At 44.0% G+C, this 19,752-nt stretch overlaps 1 protein-coding gene across 1 annotated transcript in view; it reads right to left on the bottom strand.

Moving 5' to 3' along the window:
* The window catches only part of SPTLC3 (serine palmitoyltransferase long chain base subunit 3), a 127,187-nt gene that overhangs the window by 68,878 nt on the left and 38,557 nt on the right, over positions 1–19,752 (bottom strand). Inside the window, exons 2-4 of the mRNA XM_048846266.2 lie at positions 11,922–12,113; positions 9,200–9,354; positions 3,846–3,994 (exon numbers count right to left, since the gene is read on the bottom strand). Of these exons, the coding sequence (XP_048702223.1) occupies positions 3,846–3,994; positions 9,200–9,354; positions 11,922–12,113 (496 nt within the window). The remainder of the gene's footprint in view (positions 1–3,845; positions 3,995–9,199; positions 9,355–11,921; positions 12,114–19,752) is intronic.

Below are 19,752 nucleotides of genomic sequence, written 5' to 3' on the forward strand. Positions count from 1 at the left end.
CCCACTAAGCTATCCCTCCCTCTGCTATTTCAGGCAGGACGGAATCTCCATTAAAGTTTTCAAGGTGCCCCTGACAGCCCTCATCAAAACAATTGTCGGCAGTTGATTTCACAGAGGGAGGGAGGGGGGAGCAAATGAATACAAAACAAATCTGGTCTATTTCTTGTTTTGATCCACTCCATCTATGTTTTACATCTTTGGCTGGCAGCAGACACTGCAGTAGGACTGCAAACCATCCACATCTCCTGGCTGCTCAGCAGAAGATGGTGCCATAGGAATGCTAGCCGTCCTCATCTCCTGCCTGCTCACCATACGATAGTACAATAGGACTGCCTGCAGGACTAAAGAGAGTGACCTGATCGAGTCACTCCTAATTTAGTCCCTGCGTCCATGTCTGCCCAGGCGCTCCTGACTGACCTTACCGAGGTGGCCAGGAGCACCTCGGACACGATGAGGACGGTTTTCAGGCCTATTGCACCGTCTGCTGCCACAAGGCAATGGGTTGCTGCTGCTGTGCAGCAATGCAGTACCGCATCTGCCAGCACCCAGGAGACATACGGTGACAGTGAGCTGAGCGGGCTCCATGCTTGCCGTGGTATGGCATCTGCACAGGTAACTCAGGGAAAAAGGCGCGAAACGATTGTCTGCCATTACTTTCACAGAGGGAGGGAGGGAGGGCCTGACGACATGTACCCAGAACCACTCGCGACAATGTTTTTTGCCCCATCAGGCATTGGGATCTCAACCCAGAATTCCAATGGGCAGCGGAGACTGCGGGAACTGTGGGATAGCTACCCACAGTGCAACACTCCGGAAGTCGACGCTAGCCTCGGTTCGGTGGAAACACTCCACCGAGTTAATGCACTTAGAGCATTTTGTGTGGGGACACACACAATCGACTATATAAAAACGATTTCTAAAAACCCGACTTCTATAAATTCGACCTAATTTCGTAGTGTAGACATACCCTGAGAGTGCTTTGATCTAATCCTCTTTGAACCAGAACTAGCTCAAAGCGCATTAACAAACTGTTAACTCATGTCATCAGGGTGGACAGGGACAGTTAGATTGTGGCAGGCTAGTGTGGGGTAGATTCACACCCCTGCTTGCCATGGTCTAATTGTGTAGACAAGCCCTAAGTATTGTCTTTGGCAATATTCTGCCTTGATTCCAATCTCTTTTGTAAAATGGAGATGTAATTTTAAATATATAAATGGAAACATTAAAATTTCCATGTTAATCTATTTCCAAAGCCAAGCACCTGAAAAATACTCGCATTCTGATTCAGGAGCATCTTATATCTACCATGCACTCTGCACTACACAAGGACGTGCAGATTCAGGCCCAAGTTTTATTATATTATAGATTTTTATCTGGCATTTGTTTTTAAAATAACTACTGTATTCATTTTACTTCTTCATTCTCCCCTCTCTTCACTATACTTCTCCAAGAAACGAAATATTCTTTTCATACACAGACCTATCAGTGCTTAGAAAGAGTGCTTACTAATTAAGGCCCTGAACATACAAAGCACTTATACATGTGTAAAAAGAAAAGGAGTACTTGTGGCACCTTAGAGACTAACCAATGTATTTGAGCATAAGCTTTCGTGAGCTACAGCTCACTTCATCAGATGCATAAGCTCACAAAAGCTTATGCTCAAATACATTGGTTAGTCTCTAAGGTGCCACAAGTCCTCCTTTTCTTTTTGCGGATACAGACTGACACGGCTGCTACTCTGAAACCTTACACATGCGTGTGACTTCCACGGCACTATTTGTGCTCACACTTACACACATGCTTACGTGCTTTCCTGGTCTGGGACCATAAAGAGTCTATAGTGTTAGCTATTATACCTCAATTTATGAATACTTCAAGTACTTAAGTTCAACCAAAATAAATTGTTTTGAAAAAAAGCTTCTTGCCCAACCTTATTACGATGAAGGTGATAAAAAAATTAAAATTATTTCACTCAAAAAGTCAAACGAAAAATATTACTCATCCTAAGTGGGTGAGTAAATAATTCAAGTTCTGTAAAGTTGCTTTAGTATTAACTAGCACAGAGTTAAAGCAGCACTACAGATATAACACCAAATGATCTAAACCCATCCTTATACCTCCTTTTCCTACTTTTTTAACCCATTTCCGCCTTCTGCTCACTGTAACTCTCCCTCTGAAAGGCTGTACATTTTAGAGGAAATTATGAATGCAAGAGATCTGGGTTCCCTTTTAATGCTTACTTATTAAAAATAGCTAGAATCCCTAAAAACAAGTGCCTCATCTTCCCAGCCATCAGCATTTCCAACAGGAAAGAAATCAAAGGTTTCAGAGTAACAGCTGTGTTAGTCTGTATTCGCAAAAAGAAAAGGAGTACTTGTGGCACCTTAGAGAATAACCGTGCTGGACGCTTCCTGCAGCTCCCATTGGCCTGGTATGGCAAGCCATGGCCAGTGGGAGCTGCGATCGGCTGAACCTGCAGACGCTGCAGGTAAACAAACCGTCCAGACCTGCCAGCGGATTTCCCTGATGGGCCGCGTGCCAAAGGTTGCCGATCCCTGGTATAGGGATAGTAGAGGGAGTGCAGCCTAGGGGCTGTTGATCAAGGTGTCCACGGTGTGACCTTTGTATACCTGCACATGTGCAGAAGGGACTCCTGGCCGGAGAAGCACAGGTCTCAAAGTCCTGTTATGGTTATGATTCATGTGAAGGGTACTGTTTACCTGTCAATAACTCCATCATGTTCTGTAGTGATTGGTAAATTGTTAATCAGTTGTTAATATATATATTGTATATACTGTTACCAATTCTTTGGCATTATCTGGCTCGGCATTATCTGCTAGCTAGGTTCTGCCACTGTGACTCTGCCTAACCAACAGAGTTACAGTGTTTATGATTTCATTTCTAGAATAAACGCGATTGTTTAATACTAACCAAAGACTCCAGAACTGGATATCTGAAACCAGGTGGGTAGCAGGAGGAACCCGCCAAGAAGCAGTATTGCTTGGGAAGGGAAGGGCCTAGTAATGCCACCAACAAGCACATTTTTCCCCTGCAGTCAGACCCTTGTGGAAAATTGAAATTTGTCAGAAAAATTGATATTTTCCCACAAATGTTTTTGATTTTTGGCAAAAAAAAAAAAAAAAAGGCATTTTCCATTGGAAAATTATTCGGATAGAAAATTCTTGACCATTTCATAATCAGCAGGAACACTGAGCAGATCAAGAGATTTCAGGCTCCCATGAATACACACTGCTAGTCAGGTTTCTGTCCAAACTTTTTAGTATGATAACTATGACCATTAACAGAGATCTCCAGAGGAGACAACAACAACTGATAACCAAAAACTCTGGAGACTTGCAAGTTGTAACATGTAAAGTCATGCAAGTTACCAAAATTAGTCAAAACAGCTTTGAAAAGGCACTACAGGCTCTCTTTGCAATCAGCAGTAGCTGACAGCAGAAATGGGTAAGGTTAGCATGCCTTAGTTCTATATTTTTGCACTACCCGCATCATACATAAAAGAGTTCCAGAAGACTATTTCTGCACAGCCAGCCCGGCAGGGAAAGAGCTTCTGAATAGCAATGCAATTGGAGTTGCTTTCAGATGGAGACAGATGCACCTTTCTTGGATGATAAGCTAGCACATGGGACAAAAATCTACTCAAGCTTTTTAACAATTACATAATATTGAAAAGAAATTAACATTCGTTTCAATAGCCAAGCAAGGAATAGTTAACAAGCATAGAATCTTACAAGTATCCAGTTTCATCATAGCATCTGTGACAATAGAACAACCCATCTAGCAATAGAAACCATAGCAGCAATTTAGCAGTTTATTCCACTTACCCATTTCCTGCCTGGTACTGCATACTCCTGTTCCATAGTTCTGTAATTCATCTGCCACTGTTTTCAAAGCATTAGCATCTGTTTCTGCAAAGCCGAGGTAGTTATAAGAACCCATGTTGATTACATCCTTGATAGTTCTTCCAGTAAACCTACAATTAAAGCAGATTTTAAAGAAGAAGGCAATAAATAAATAAGTATTTATCCATCAAGTTTTGTTTTATTGCCATATTCCAACTTGGGAAATTACATTCTGTATACTTATAGTTTCCAATTGTTTTCTACTTCACTGGGTCAAAAGCGGAGGTCACTTACTGTAACTGGAGGTTCTTTGAGATGTCGGGTGCGCATGTGCGCCATGTAGCTGAATTGAAGTTTTTTCCAAGCAATGTCTGTTGGCCCACACATGCACGGTATGCCTCCTTGTCCTCCCGACCAAAGGTATAAGGGACAGCACAGGTCAATACCACTCCCGTTCCTATTCGTACTGCAATGTGGTCAAGTCCCAAGCAGAGGGGATGGAGAACAAGTAGTGGAACAGAGATAGGGACCACATATCTCAAAGAACCTCCAGTTACAGTAAGTAACCTCCTCCTCCTCCTCTTCAAGTGATGGTCCCTATGTGTATTTCACACGTGGGTGACCTGTGATCAGTGATCAGTGTGGTGATGGATGCAAGGAGGCTACTGGCAGAGTCATTTGCAATACAGCTCGTCCCACGGCCTTGTTCATGGCTACTGCATGATCCAGGGCATAGTGCGTTGTGAATGTGTGTATGAAATGCCATGCTGTGTCTTTGCAGATGTCTTGCCACAGAACATCTGCTAATCATAGAATCATAGAATATCAGGGTTGGAAGGGACCTCAGGAGGTCATCTAGTCCAACCCCCTGCTCAAAGCAGGAACAATCCCCAACTAAATCATCCCAGCCAGGGCTTTGTCAAGCCTGTGAAGTGGCGGAAGTGGCTTGTGCCCATGTAGAATTGTAATGCCCCTGGGAGTAAGCTGTAATGCTCCCAGGAGAGGGGAGGTTTGATATCTTGTAGCATTCCAGTATGCAGCCTGAGACCCACTTGGAGATTCTCTGTGGGGATACGGTTTGGCCCCTTGATTTTTTCTGCCAGGGCTACAAAGAGTGGTGAAGACTTTTGAAAGGGTTTAGTTCTTTGTAGGTAGAATGCCAGGGCCCGAATGACATCAAGAGAGTGTAGTCTCTTGTCTGTAGGGGAAGCATGTGGTTTTGGGCAGAACACAGGCAAGTGGATGGATTGGTTGGAATCAGATGGAATTCTGACATAATCTTGGGGAGAAATTTGGGGTGTAGTCTCAAGGAAACTTTGTCTTTGTGGAATACTGTGTTAGAAGGGCCAGCCGCCATGGCTGCTAGTTTACTGATCCTTTGGACACAACCTGGCCACTTTTATGAAAAGAATGGGCCATGGTATAAGTTGCCATAGGTTCAAGAGGTAGTCTCATGAGGGCTGAGAGGACGAGGTTAAGGTTCCTCTGAGGTGTGGGTTTGGTGAACAGTGGGAAGGTTTTGAGCAGGCCTTTCATGAATCGTACCATCTTGGGTATGTAGAGATGGAGCATCTGTCCACTGGGGGAAGGAAGGCCACCAAGATGTACATAGATAGAGCTGAGAGCTGAACCCAATGTTTTTAGGGAAAGGAAATAATCTAGGATGACCAGAATGGTCACTGTGTCTGGTGAATGGTGGTGGTGGCAGGCCCACTTCAGGAAGTGACACCACTTGGCTTGATAGCATGTTTTGGTTGATTCTTTTCTGCTCTGGTTAAGGATCTGCTGCACTGGCGTGGAACATGCAAGATCTATGTCAGATGCCCATCCAAACACAAGGGTGTGAGGTGAAGTGTGCCCAGACGGGGATGTTTGAACCTGCCCTGATCTTGAGTGAGAAGATCTGGGGACAACTGGAGCCTGACTGATGCACAGGTGGAGCGCTTCATGAGGTCTGTGAACCAGAACGGTCAGGGACGGTAGGGTGCTGTGAGGATGATGGTGGCTCTGTCCTGATGCACTCTCCTGGGAACCTGAAGCAACAGGGGAATGGGGGCGGGGATGGGGGAGAAGCATATTGTAGGTGGCCCATCCATGACAGCAGGAGAGCATTGCCCTGAGAGTCTCTTCCCACAGTGCCCCAGAGCAATACAGGGAGAGCTTCCAATTTGCATATGACATAAAGAGATCCCAGTTGGGGGTACCCCACCATGTGTAGAGGTTGGTCAGTAATGCATCCTGTAGTTCCCATTCGGGATCAATGTGGAAAGTCCTGCTCAGTGTGTCTGCCAGGGAATTCTGGGAGCCCAGGAGATATGCAACTTTTGAGGTCACCTGGTTTCTGATGCACCAGTTCCACAGTCTGACCAACTCCGAGCAGAGGGAGCGAGATTCAGCCCCTCCTTGTTTGTTGATGTATGCCACCGTGGCAATGTTGTCTGAAAAGATTTGTATGTGGAGAGCATGTAAGAGGGGAAGAAAGGCTTTGCAGGTGAGGCAGACTGCCCTGAGCTCCAGCACATTTGTGTGTTTCCTGACTTCCCATGGAGTCCACGTATCCTGCATTGTTTGGTGGTCCAGGTGAGCACCCCGTCCCATAAAGGAGATGTCTGTCATGATGGTGGCCTTCGGAGCGGGAGGGCTGAAGGGGGTCCCACTCATGACCTTGGATGGACTGGATCACCAAGCAAGAGGGGTCAGAATGTCCAAGGGGACAGTGACTCTGGATTCGATGTGATCCCTGTTCGGCTTGTAGGTCAGGAGGAGCCAAGTCTGTAGGCACTGCATGTGGAGTCTTGCAAAGGGCATCATGTAGGTACAGGCTGCCATGTGCCTCACGAGGAGAGGCACTGGTGGACTGTCGTGCGGGGCTAGTGGCAGATGTGAGCATTTAGGGAGCTCACTGTGGCAAAGCCTTCTGCCAGGAGGAAGGCCCATACAACAACTGAGTCAAGTCTCATCTCTGTAAAACTTATAATCTGTGTAGGTGACAAAATGGACAAAATGAACCAAGCTTCCTCGTGGACAGAGGAAATCGATGCCAACATGATCATGGAGAATTTCAGCTTCCTGATGCATGTAATTTAGCTGTTGAAGGTTCAGGATGGATCTCTGGCCTATGCCTCTTGTTGGGATGAGGAAACATGATGAATAGAATCCTTTCCTTTGGGATTGTGGGGGGAAGCCCTCTTTCACACCCTTGTAGAGCAGGGAGTCGGTTTCCCGCTGAAGAATCAATTGGTGGGAGAGATTCTGGGTGTCTTCAGGTTGCCCATGGAGACTACGAAGGGACCCGGTTTCACAGTCAGGCCTGTTCTGTCCGTGTGATGTCGAGGTGGCACCATCGGAGTATTCGGAGCTGCACTCGTAGACGCACACTCCAAGAGTCCTGATACCAAGGTCACTGGCATTACTGATGGATCCTGCTTCTTCTTTGTCTTACCCTCCAGATGTGGGGTCATTGGCACTGCTTCCGCAGGGTCCGTGCGTGACAGCTCACCCGACCTGGCATAACTGGAGGAGGGAACACATCTCTTATGAGCAATACGTTGCAGGGATCTGCTCTTGTGCCCGTGAGAGTGTTTTTTTCTCTCATGGTGGACTTGTCCTTACTTTTCAGTATTTGCGGTTACACACCATGGCTTGTGCTTGGAGAGGGACTGCTGGGTTGTGGCAACTGCTGTACAGGGGGGTCTCCCTGGCCAGGATCTGAGTGCATTCAGGGCCTCATCGCCTCTTCCATCAGGAACTTGCAGAGATGGAGCTCACAGGCCTTTCTGGTTCTGGGCGGGAAGGACTTACAGATGGTACACTTTGCTGAGATGTGTGCTTCTCCCAGACAGTATAGGCACAATCACTAATAGAAAAAGAACGAGGGCAGGAGACGCAGTTCTTGAAGCCTGGGATCCTAGACGTAGTCCATCAGTGATGGGGGGTTGAGTGCCCTGACTGGGGAGTGCTTCTACTAAACTACAACTATATCTACTATATTAACTATCCTAACTAAGCTATAGAGTAAAATTAAGTCTAAATTATTTACAGTAGAGAAAGGCAAGTCTCTCATCTGGTAAGAGCAAAGGAGGATCAGGGTTCCAAATCAGTCCATGTGGCAGTAAGAGGGAACTGGAGTGGCATTGCCTGGTACTACCCCATATACCTTCAGTTGGGAGCATGAGGAGATGTACCGCACATGTGAGGGTCAACAGACACTGCGTGTGCAGCCATGTGTGGAATACACACAGGGCCCATCACTTGAAGAAGAACTGTTGGCTTCCACACAATGTTTGCCACATTCCATCCTACAGATGACTGCATTTCAGGGTCGAGTGAAACAGTGCCTGTATATATTGTTTGAAAATTGCCTTTAGGATTGTTTAGCAGGAACAATGTACATTTGACATATGCTTATCTGCTTCCCAACTCTGTTGGACCATCAGAGGCATGGCTTCCATCAAGCTGTATTAAGAGAGCCAATACCAGAGGAACAACCATGCATCATTCATTGGAAAAAAGAATAAGGAGACATGTCAATGTAATTTCAATAATTTGAAAAATAATCCATAAAACCCACATGCTGCAACACACCCAATACCTTTCTAATACGTGTGCTTACTTTTTCAAAATATTTCAGCAACCATAGTATAAACAGAGACACTACATCGTTTTCACTGTAGTGCATTTCTACCTCAATTTCAATAGTGAAGCTGAGTGTATATAAAGCTTTCAATTCCAAGCTTGGAATTCAATACCAAAGAATTGGTGCAGATCCTTGTGTGTAAATCAGAAGTCTCATCTACACAGCACAAGCAATCATTTTTACAACTGTGCTTAAGAAAGGCTTAAACCAAACTGGGTTATAAGAGAGTTTGGCCGAGCAGTGTGGATGGGCCCAAACTATGTTATAAATGCCTTTAAATCTCTTTTAGGTTTTTACCTGGGTTAAAGCAATTTTTTTTAAAAAAAAGCCCATTTGCAACATAATTTGGCCTCCTTCCATGCTGCCCACCCAAACAGTGTTTAGAAGCACAGTGCTCGATCTTCAGCTGGTGTAGAACCACTGACGTTAATGGATGAAGTGTTAAATGCTGTTGTTTGCCCTTTGTAGATGGGTCAGAAGTAGAAAACTACTATTTTTGTAAAACCAGTAAATCTACAATTAAAGCAGATTTTAGAGAAGGGGCAATATATAAATAAACAAATAAATATTTACCCATCCAGTTTTGTTCTGTTGCCATATTCCAACTTGAGAAATGACATTCTGCATACTTATATTCCCATTATAGCTTTCTACTTCCCTGGCTAAAAAACTGTTGGTTGCTACCTGTAGCCTGACCCACCTAAATGTCCAGTTGAAATCATCTGTAATACGTTCCATCAGGTCAAACTGTGGCCCTGGGACACTGCAGATTGGACGGTTCCAATTATCTCGTATTCTCATGTAGAGGTTTCTTGTGTAAAAGTTCTCAAAATCTTGATAAAGTGGCACAAAATCCTGGTTTGAAAACAAATACAGGGTTACATTTCTAGGGAAGTCACCATCTTATGTACTTTATTTATTTAAATTAAAAAGGCAGACTAATTCATTAAGAAACTGGTAGTAATACAAGCCTAGTAGCAGAGAACTCACAAAAGGGTCTAATATTCTGAAAGCTCATACCAGGAGGAGACGTCATGCCAGATACACATTGTGAAAGTTATTTTGAAGATAGAGAGGTTCATTATAATGCAGAGCTTCTAGCAAATGTGGGATAAAAAGCACATCATAATCCATAAGAAAATGGATTCATTAGATATAACCCGAAAACCTACCGTGATTTATTTTGATATTGTCAGCCTAGACTAGAAGTTCCCACCTCAGTTTATACATGCCTTCTTCTTGTAGGGCGTTGACTTTGGTTGACAAATACTTAACCATGGGTTATATATATGTTGTACCACAGTCATACTAGTTAGCAAATACATACATATGAAATATTAGAATTAACAGAATACACAATGGTGTGGTAAAAAGGTTTTACTGAAATGTTTAGGATCATCATTATTCACAAGTGGCCAAATCACAGAGGACATATCAAAAGTGTGATAATGAACTCTTTATATCCTGCTACTTCATTACGTAGCTTATGCTGCTTTTTAAAAAAACCAAAACCTTACAAAACCCACCCCCCATTTTAGGGACAGAAACATCTTCCAGATTTTTTGAATGGAGTTGGTATTTTTTTTTGTATCTTTCCTCCTGTAGCTCCCGGTCCCTTGACTCAAACTACAGAGAGCTCAGAAGAAGAAGGAAATTATAGACTAATCAATTTTAAATCCATACTAATGATTATAAAATAGCTTTTCTGTGTATCACAATGCCATGACTTTAGGGTCACGTATCTTGGGCCTACCAGGGAAAGAAACAATTCTTGGGTGTCTTGTTGGAACATGAGGATCCCTCACTTATTTCTAGCCCTGATCATTCACAAGGCTTTGAGTGGTAAACCTGCCACCAGTCCAAAAATGAATATGGTCAGTCTTGGCCCTCAGACAATGTAATTTTGGGGTGGGGACAGGTGAAGAAGGAAACATTTGTGATAATATATGGCCCATATTTGAAAGCTGCTCAGATTGTTAGAAATAGTGCCCTCATGGGAATCTAAGGGATCAAGCATGAATTGATCATCTGTAGCTGCTTGGGATCATTCATGCTTCCACTTCCTCTGGCAGGTCTGCTTTAAATTGTCTGGATCAGTATCAAACAGACTGGTATTCAATATGGATATGGTCAGTTTAAAGCAGACCTGCCAGAGGAGACTGAAGCATGCATCTAAGGCAAACTGTTTTTGTTTTGTAGCTGGAGCAGAAGAATCAGACTAATTTATGATCTACTTGGCAAACACACACCCTGGGATGGGAATCTGCCAAACTACTCTCTGTGGAGTAGCGAGAGGCAGCACGACAAAGGTCTCAGTTTTAAAAGGGGATAGTATCATAATATTGTCATTATTGTACACTGTATATCAACAGTACTCCAGTGTATTCCCCAAAACTATGCGGGGGTATCATTTATGCATGTGTTAGCATAACAGACTTAGGGTGACAGCAATCCCCAAATTATCCAGGAATAGCGCTCCAGTTTCCAACAATTCTTATAAATCAGGGTTTTATATTTTGGCATCACAGCTTATTTTCTGCTTGATGGCTACCTATGTGTGAACTTCATTTGTATTTACCATCTCCTGTGTTTATAGGAAGAGAACAAGTCACGGTTTTAAAATAGCAGTTTGCTAAGAACTTTTTCAAATACATATTCTTAGGTTAAAAATGTTGATTACTATGCTAAAGAATACCATATGCCTGAGCTTTGTTCTTTCAAGACATATTTTAGCTTTCAAGCAAATATAAAGCTCTTGATCATGCAAATTGCCACCCCCTCTCCTTCTATTATTATGGGCTGTTATGAACAAAATTTCTTTTTGGACAGATAGAAGAGGAAACCCAGCTCCTGGAGAGGCCAGCCAGATGGATTTGTTAGTGTAATGAGAAAAGATAAGAAACAGAGCTACTGGGTATGCCAGGAGTTTAATATATGAGCGTACACTTGGAGATTGCCTCGACTCCTGTCTCAAGGCAAGGTCAAGCAACCAGTTGGAACGGGCAAGGAGATTGGGGGAGGGGAGGTATAAGACACACTAAAAGCCAAAGAAAAGCCCAACCTTGGCCAGAACACAACCTCACTCCTTACCCTTCCCATGGGATACAAAAAAGGTGGTACCAAAGCCCCCAGACTCACGACCCTCCAAAATGGAACATGACCATAAATTGTAAGAGGTGGGACCAGGAGCATGCACTACAGGTATAATTAAGCCTGCTAAGAAGGAGGAGGTGGGAAAAACAGAGAAGGGAAGGCTCTGCAGCGTACAGAGCTATGGATATGCTTGCTTGATTAACCCCAATAAACATCTCATTGCTTGCACTTCAGATTTCTGGTCTTCTGCTTTCTGTCTGCATGACAGGAACCAGGAGAGGGTGAAGGGAAAGCCCTTAACACAATACACTAACTTTTTTCATACATACTTTCTGTTCTTCTCTTTCTGCAGCAAGGCTACATCTTTCTAGTCCACAGGCTCTCATAAAATCTCGCAGGTAGCCAAATATTGTTCCAACGCCAAAACCCACATAAGTCAAAACAGCAACATACATTGGTGCTTGTTCAAAGTGTTCATTAAATGGCCTTTTGTAGAGACCTCCATTTGATATGCCGTTTTTCTGAAAATACAAAATAAGAATCTGTGATTAAAACATTTCAACTGGCTTTAAAACCAAAAATAATTTGCTTCAAGACCTCAGGTTTTTAGGTGCAATCTCTTCCTATAATGTAGCATGGATTAGCAGAGGTGTATCATCACAGCATTAGACCTGGCAAATCCTAAATTTAAGGAGGATTACTTCTTATGCTGTAGTCATTGTTATAGGTTCTAGAAATAAGACAAGCAATAACAAGAAAGGGGGCAACCGGGGCTTGTAACTTGAGTTAGCTTACAAAATTGAGATTGCAGAATCTGCCAGTGTTGAAATCAAGGGCTGTTATTTGTGTCCATTTAATAAAATTTAATTTTTTCCTGTGTATAGAAAAGATACGTCCGCTGGACCCTGACTGAAGGCTTTGCAGGCGCCAAGAGAAATGCATAGATCCACTTAAAAAAATTAGCAGAAAGGGCAAAAATCAATAATGGTGCTAATACTGCTGATGCTCAATTTTATTTATGAAAATTTTATAATTTTTACTTGAAAGACAGAGAGAATGAATTCTAGCTATAAACACATACACATATATTTTATATACACACACAAACACTGATTTGCTCTTGAGGAATTTGCCTCTACCTCATGTTGGGATTGTAAGGTTACAATCCAACCCTTCGTTTATAAATGTAACAAATTTTGGGTCACAAGTCACTGAATTACTAAACATCCAAGATGAAGGTTTGACAGGCTAAATCAATACTAATCAAAATTGATATAGCAACATGATCAGAAATATGGATCTTATCAATACCTACAGTTTCTATCTGTGCTGCAAAGAGTATGGAAATTCAGAAGAATATCTAGCAGGTAGTGAGGCAGTGTGACCTTTCTTCAAGCCAGAAGGGGAGGAACCACCCTCTGTGCTCAAGTGGGCGGAGCCAGGCCTACCTCGCCCCTCCCGCTGGAAGTACTTCACTGGGACAGGAAGTATAAAGGGCGGGGCCTCCTGCTCATTTGGGGCCAAGACACCAAAGGAGGCAGATGAACCCTGCTTGCTCCCGGATGCTGACCCTGCTGCTGAACCCAGTGATGCCCTGCCCGCTGGGGAGCCCACTTCTGCCACAGACCTGCTGGGACTGCCACAGGCCACCTACCCAGAGGAGGCAGAGGACACCCTGCTGTTCCACGTACACCCCAAGGGGAGGGGAGGAAATGGCCCAGAGACAGTAAACCATAGCCTGGCTGCAGCTTCGCCTGAGGCACGGCCAGCGTGTTGTGGTTGGGATCCTCGCTGACTCAGTGGCAAACCACTCCGCCACCCTACACTTGAGGTTTCCTCTGGCTCTGCTACAAGAGCCCAGAACAGATTGACTACTGGGTTTGCTATCTCTGCCTCCATAGGCCAGCGCTAATTGACTGGTGGGTTGCTCCGCCCTGGGCCGAAGGGCTTGGAGCTGTTTAATGCTGGTGTCGGCCCGGGCCCCTGCCCCAAGGGCCCCGAGGCCATCGACTAAGGTGGGTGCAGCACCTGCTTGAAATGTCCAAGGGCCCTAGACGGTTGGCTGCACAGCCCGTTAAAACGGTTGGGATGGTAACGCCTATGCTGATTCCCCTGATATGGGGTGGAGGCCCTGACAACGAAGTGAGGTGGTGGTGCCTCCCTCCGACCCAGAGGGAGAGGGACACCTGCCCCACCACTACAAGCCTCAAACGTGTTTAGTGAACTGGAAGATTAAAAAACAAAACCAAAAAAAACCCCATATTCCCACTAGGTCAGGTTTAAATGTTGCAAAGTGTTCTGCATTCTTCAATGTATGTAAAGTATTTATTGTATGAGTCTTCAAGATGGGTTTATTTGTTCCTCATTCCAGGATTACACATTGCCAATACTGACTCATGGCCAAAGCTATTGTACCATGGTACCATCCACTCCAGCATGGTCACATACGTGGGTCAGCTGCACATTGTGATTAACTGTGTGAAAATTAAAGGATGAGTACTGAGGTGTGGCCTCCAACCATGAAGGTCAGCCTTAGCAACACCAATGGAGATCTCCATGCCATGTTCTGAAATTGATAAAGCCTACCACAAGCTAAGGCTAGGCGGTTTGTGGGCTACATGACGAGCACAGCAGATCTAAGTGAAAACATACTTCTATTATTGTCACCTTATTTCTCAGAGCAGGGACACAAGGCTAGCAGCTTTGAAGGAGCCATCCTCTCCTTCCCCCACAGCTGTGGTATTATATTTAAAACTTGTGTAGTGGTGGCAGTTGAAACCCAATCATAGAATCATAGAATATCAGGGTTGGAAGGGACTTCAGGAGGTCATCTAGTCCAACCCCCTGCTCAAAGCAGGACCGATCCCAATTAAATCATCCCAGCCAGGGCTTTGACAAGCCTGACCTTAAAAACTTCTAAGGAAGGAGATTCCACCACCTCCCTAGGTAACGCATTCCAGTGTTTCACCACCCTCCTACTGAAAAAGTTTTTCCTAATATCCAACCTAAATCTCCCCGACTGTAACTTGAGACCATTACTCCTTGTCCTGTCATCCACTACTACTGAGAATAGTCTAGATCCATCCTCTTTCGAACCACCTTTCAGGTAGTTGAAAGCAGCTATCAAATCTCCCCTCATTCTTCTCTTCTGTAGACTAAACAATCCCAGTTCCCTCAGCCTCTCCTCGTAAGTCATGTGTTCCAGTCCCCTAATCATTTTTGTTGCCCTCTGCTGGACTCTCTCCAATTTTTCCACATCCTTCTTGTAGTGTGGGGCCCAAAACTGGACACAGTACTCCAGATGAGGCCTCACCAATGTCAAATAGAGGGGAATGATCACGTCCCTCGATCTGCTAGCAATGCCCTTACCTATAGAGCCCAAAATGTCATTGGCCTTCTTGGCTACAAGGGCACACTGTTGACTCATATCCAGCTTCTCATCCACTGTAACCCCTAGGTCCTTTTCTGCAGAACTGCTGCCGAGCCATTCGGTCTCTAGTCTGTAGCGGTGCATTGGATTCTTCCATCCTAAGTGCAGGACTCTGCACTTGTCTTTGTTGAACCTCATCAGATTTCTTTTGGCCCAATCCTCCAATTTGTCTAGGTCCCTCTGTATCCTATCCCTACCCTCCAGTGTATCTACCACTCCTCCCAGTTTAGTGTCGTCTGCAAACTTGCTGAGGGTGCAATCCACAACATCCTCCAGATCATTAATGAATGTCATGCAGCTTTTCACATCTCCAATTCTCTTCCTCTGTGCTGCAACTCCATGGCTTCAGACTAGTCTGGGTCCCTCCAAGGTTGAGCCATCTCCAAGCTGGCCTGATCACAATCACAAAAATATGAAAGAGAGAAAACCTAGGAGAAATGATCCAGTAGGAAATGGGAATATTCAGCCATTGGTAGAGAACGCATTGGCTAAAGCTCCAACCCAGTGGACAAATGACCCAGGGCAGTCTTTCCTCATTGGGGGTGGGGTCTTAGTGGCAATTTGTTTCTCATTTGCCTCCATCACAACATCCTTCACTAACTTAATAAAGAATTCTGCCCCCAAGCAAGTCCACTGTTGCTTCCATGAGAGCAGAGCTTTGAAGAAATGAAAAAGATCCTGTCTCTTCTACTTATCTTGTGCAGTCTGCAGTCTGAGCAAGAGATTGTTTTATAGACAGGCATATCTGAGAAGAGCCCAAGCAGTCCTGTCACAAGAATTCCGGTCTTTTTATCTAACTAGAGAGCTCCTACCCAGAGAGGTTACATATTCTGTAGTGGAGAAAAACATCTGGCAATCCACTGGACAGTGAGGGCCCTACACTATTAATTCCTTGGAATCCCATTCATGCTGGTCAAACAAGCTCTGTTCAAATGGCTATCTGCCATGAAGGGCTCCAACCAAGACATTACTTGATGCCAGGTAGTTAAGTTGGATATCAGCCAGGAACATTGTCTGCCTCAAGCTCTTATGGCCTTCTGTTCCAAGGGTCACAAAGGTAGTTGGGGTAGGGGAGGAATGTAAAACACACAAATGGCAGGTAAGTCTCTTCAAAGGCATTTCCAGCCACTTGGGCAGTGATGGGAGATTCCAACAGTGAGGGGCAAAGATTCTGCAGCATTTGCCAGATCTGCAGCTCCCCTGCTCTCTCATCCAGAATCCTCTACTTTCTTTGCCATTGTCTCCAACCCAAATGCCAGTCAGACACAGAGGAAAAAGGGCAGTGCTTGCACTCTTAGTCTTTTCTTTTGATACAGCAGTAGTGGTTCCTGCAGGGCCCACTGAACTGTGGGCCCGACGCACCACTAGTAATGCTGGGTTTGGATTTACCCCGCCTGGCTTATGTCACACGCACATAAGTGTTCATGGCTAAAAATTTGGGCCAGGTCCTCAGCTGGTGTAAATCAGCCTACCTCCTTTAAAATCATGGAGCTAGGCTGATTTACATTAGCTGGGGATCTGGCCCTCATTCAGTAGTTTCACACTACTCTTTGCCGTGAGCATCGTCTCAGACAAATATTACAGTACAAGCATTAGACAAGTGCAGAGCTATGAAACCTTTTCTAAAACGTATGAACACAGCAAGGCTTGTAGAACTAGAAAGCTGCCAACAAGGGCTTGTCTACATGGTGCGGCAAATCATGCCAGAGGGGAGTGATCTGTAAAGTGCACTAATGTGCTGTGCTCTAACTGCCCCACGTAGTCCCTGTGGGCACACTCTAAAAGGTACCTAGTTCATGTAAATGTAGTCCTGTTTGAAACTGGGTACCTTTTAGAGTGTGCCCGTAGGGTCTACCTGGGGCAGTGAGAGCAGAGCACGTGAGTGCTCTTTGCAAATCACATCCCCCTACAGTGCACTTTGCTGACGCTGTGTAGACAAGCCTTAATTCCTTCCCGTCTATCTTCATTTTGCTTTCCTCACTTTATTTACCCCTGCCTCACACAGCAGAGCAAAGTTCACTTGATTCCCTTTCAGAGAAAGAACTGCTCGACTCTAATAATTTCTTCTCTCTGACTCACCCCACCCAATGCCCTCAACTGAAGGTGTCTGCAGAATCACTTGACGTCATACCCGTCCCTCATATGTTTTGAAACTTCTGATGCTTATGAAAGACAGAGAACATATTGTTGTGTAACTTGAAAAAAAATCTCACTGGTGATTACACGGGAATCACAAAACTCTTGATATTTGCAAGCCTTTTCAGAACAACAGAGGTAAAAGAGCTGCATTCACAACTCACCTACAACAAACCTGAATTTGCCCCCACAAGCCTTGGGTAATTCATGGGAGCAGCTTATGTAGCTCATTATTCACTTATGTAGATGAGAAAAAGAGCGCTCTGCAAACCACGTCTTGTTTAGAAGGGATAAAATCTGATCCAAAAAGAGATGAAACTCTCTAATTTCCCTCAACTGACAGAATGTAATGTAGATCTGTCAATAGCTGGGATTTACTGATTATTACAGGAAATTGATCAAAGACTATGTTAATCTGGTTGATCTATTTGTAGCTTTCAGTAGGGAGAACACAGAATTCAAGAGGGCTATGCAACATCAAGAAATATTTGATGAAAACAATCAATCACATGATTTCGACATCTGTTCAGAATTTCACAGATTTCAAGAAGCCGTTCCAAATGTACACAGACACCTATGACAGTGCATTCCTATGGAAGAAGGCTGATGAGAGGAAAGTGATTATTACTAATGTAATCCAAATGCTATCTGACAGTGAGCTTTCTTGGTCAGAGGCAGAATACCATGGTCTTAGGGGCCTCCCTAGCATTGAAGGAAAACATGTATTGCTCGTCACTGTCTGAAGTGGTTGATGATAGTTCTGTCCTGTAAGAAAAACCATCAAGATGCAGACTGAGTATCAAGGAATTTGATGTGGATCTACTTAAACTTGCCAGGACAAATGCCGTACCCAATATCTTCCCCAGAAACCTATTCCTTGATATCCTTAAGAAATAGTTTAGTTCCACAACAAGTGTGGATTGTAGGTCTGAATCTTACATGATCAGCAAAAGAATCATCCCTGAAAGCAAAAGAAAACAAAACAAAAAAACCTGAAATAACTTCAATCAGAAGACCCAATAATTAGAAGTGTTATTGACACAGCTCCATATGCTTCCATTGATCTCCACGAGTACTGCTTAAAAGATAGGGTATCGTTTACTGTAATTACATGGAATCATTTCTGATACAATCACCCAGGATGTCAGTTCAGATCAGGTATGCCAGAATCTTTAACAGGAATACTGTTACTAAGGCTTTGTCTACACTACCATGGGATCAACACTGCTGCGATTTAGGGGAATCTAGAGAAGACCCGCTAAATCGATGGCAGAATGCTCGCCAGTTGACTCTGGTACTCCACTGGGAATGAGAGGAGTAAGTTAAGTTGGTGGGAGAGCATCTCCCGTCAACCCAGTGTGGTGTAGACACTGCAGTAAGTCGACCTAAGCTACTTCGACTCCAGCTGTGTTATTAACATAGCTAGAGTAGCGTAATTTAGGTCGACTTACCGTGGTAGTGTAGACAAAGCATAAGCTAGGGATGATCATAGAACCGTTGTATCTACAAGTTGCCAAAACAAGAGTTTCAACAGCAGGTATTTTGACTAGGAACAAGAAAGTATCATTGACTCACATCCTAAACAGTGAAGCTCAGTCAATTAAAAGCAGGTTCATATATGGTCGCAGTATGTCTACAGTGCCCTCGACTGTATGCAAGAGAATGGTCCCTGCTGAAGGCTCAGAGAAAACATATACCTAATAGAGAAACAGCCTATATAGACTGAGGGTAAAATTTTCAGAAGTTCCCAAGTGACTTAGGAGCCTAAAACATACATCAACACAGCAAAAAAAGACCTGTGGCAGTGGGTCTCAAAGCCTGGGTCAACTGACTTGGGCTCACACTGCAGGCCTTAAAATAACAGTGTAGATGTTCAGACTTGTGCTGGAGCCCAGGATTTCAAACCTCTTGAGGGGAGGGTCTTGGAGTCCAGGCTCCAGCCCAAACATCTAGACTGCTGTTTTAGTCCTGCAGCATGAGCATCATGAGCGTGAGTCAATTGACTCAGGTTCTGAGACTCATTGCTGAGGGTTTATTTGTTTGTTTGTATTTTTGCTGTGTAGCTGTACTCTCAATCCCATTTACTTTTAATGAGATTTAGGAGCCTCTCTCGCTTTAGTAATTTTGAAAAATGTTACCCTAAGTGAACAGTATTAATTGTTTCCTCTGGTGCATCAAGCTTGTGCAAGCAACCCTTCCCCTGCACGTCCCACAAGCACAAATTTTATAGAGGAATACCCTTTCTAGTGAACTTTAATCGAACTACAGCCAAACTTCTAGGCACACAGTACAAACTCACAGCAGAATACGCCTTCTGAGGAATCAGACACAAAGGTGTGAATAGTACTTACACAGGGAATTGTCATATTAATTGGGACCTGTCATTTCTACAAATTGCTTTCAATTTCAAAACTTTTCCATAGTCAAGCACAAGTGATAATCCAGCATATCTACTATATGGTAGAATTATTCCAGATCCATTTAACCCAGTCTTCAGAAGTGTCCTGAACATGAACTATTCTATTGAATACTATGAACCTAGACATGAATGACGATCATGCTAGAAATGTCTTGGACCAGTTCCAAATACAAAA

The sequence above is a fragment of the Caretta caretta genome, chromosome 3, assembly GCF_965140235.1.
Source record: "Caretta caretta isolate rCarCar2 chromosome 3, rCarCar1.hap1, whole genome shotgun sequence".
In the NCBI taxonomy this organism is placed as follows: Eukaryota; Metazoa; Chordata; order Testudines; family Cheloniidae; genus Caretta; species Caretta caretta.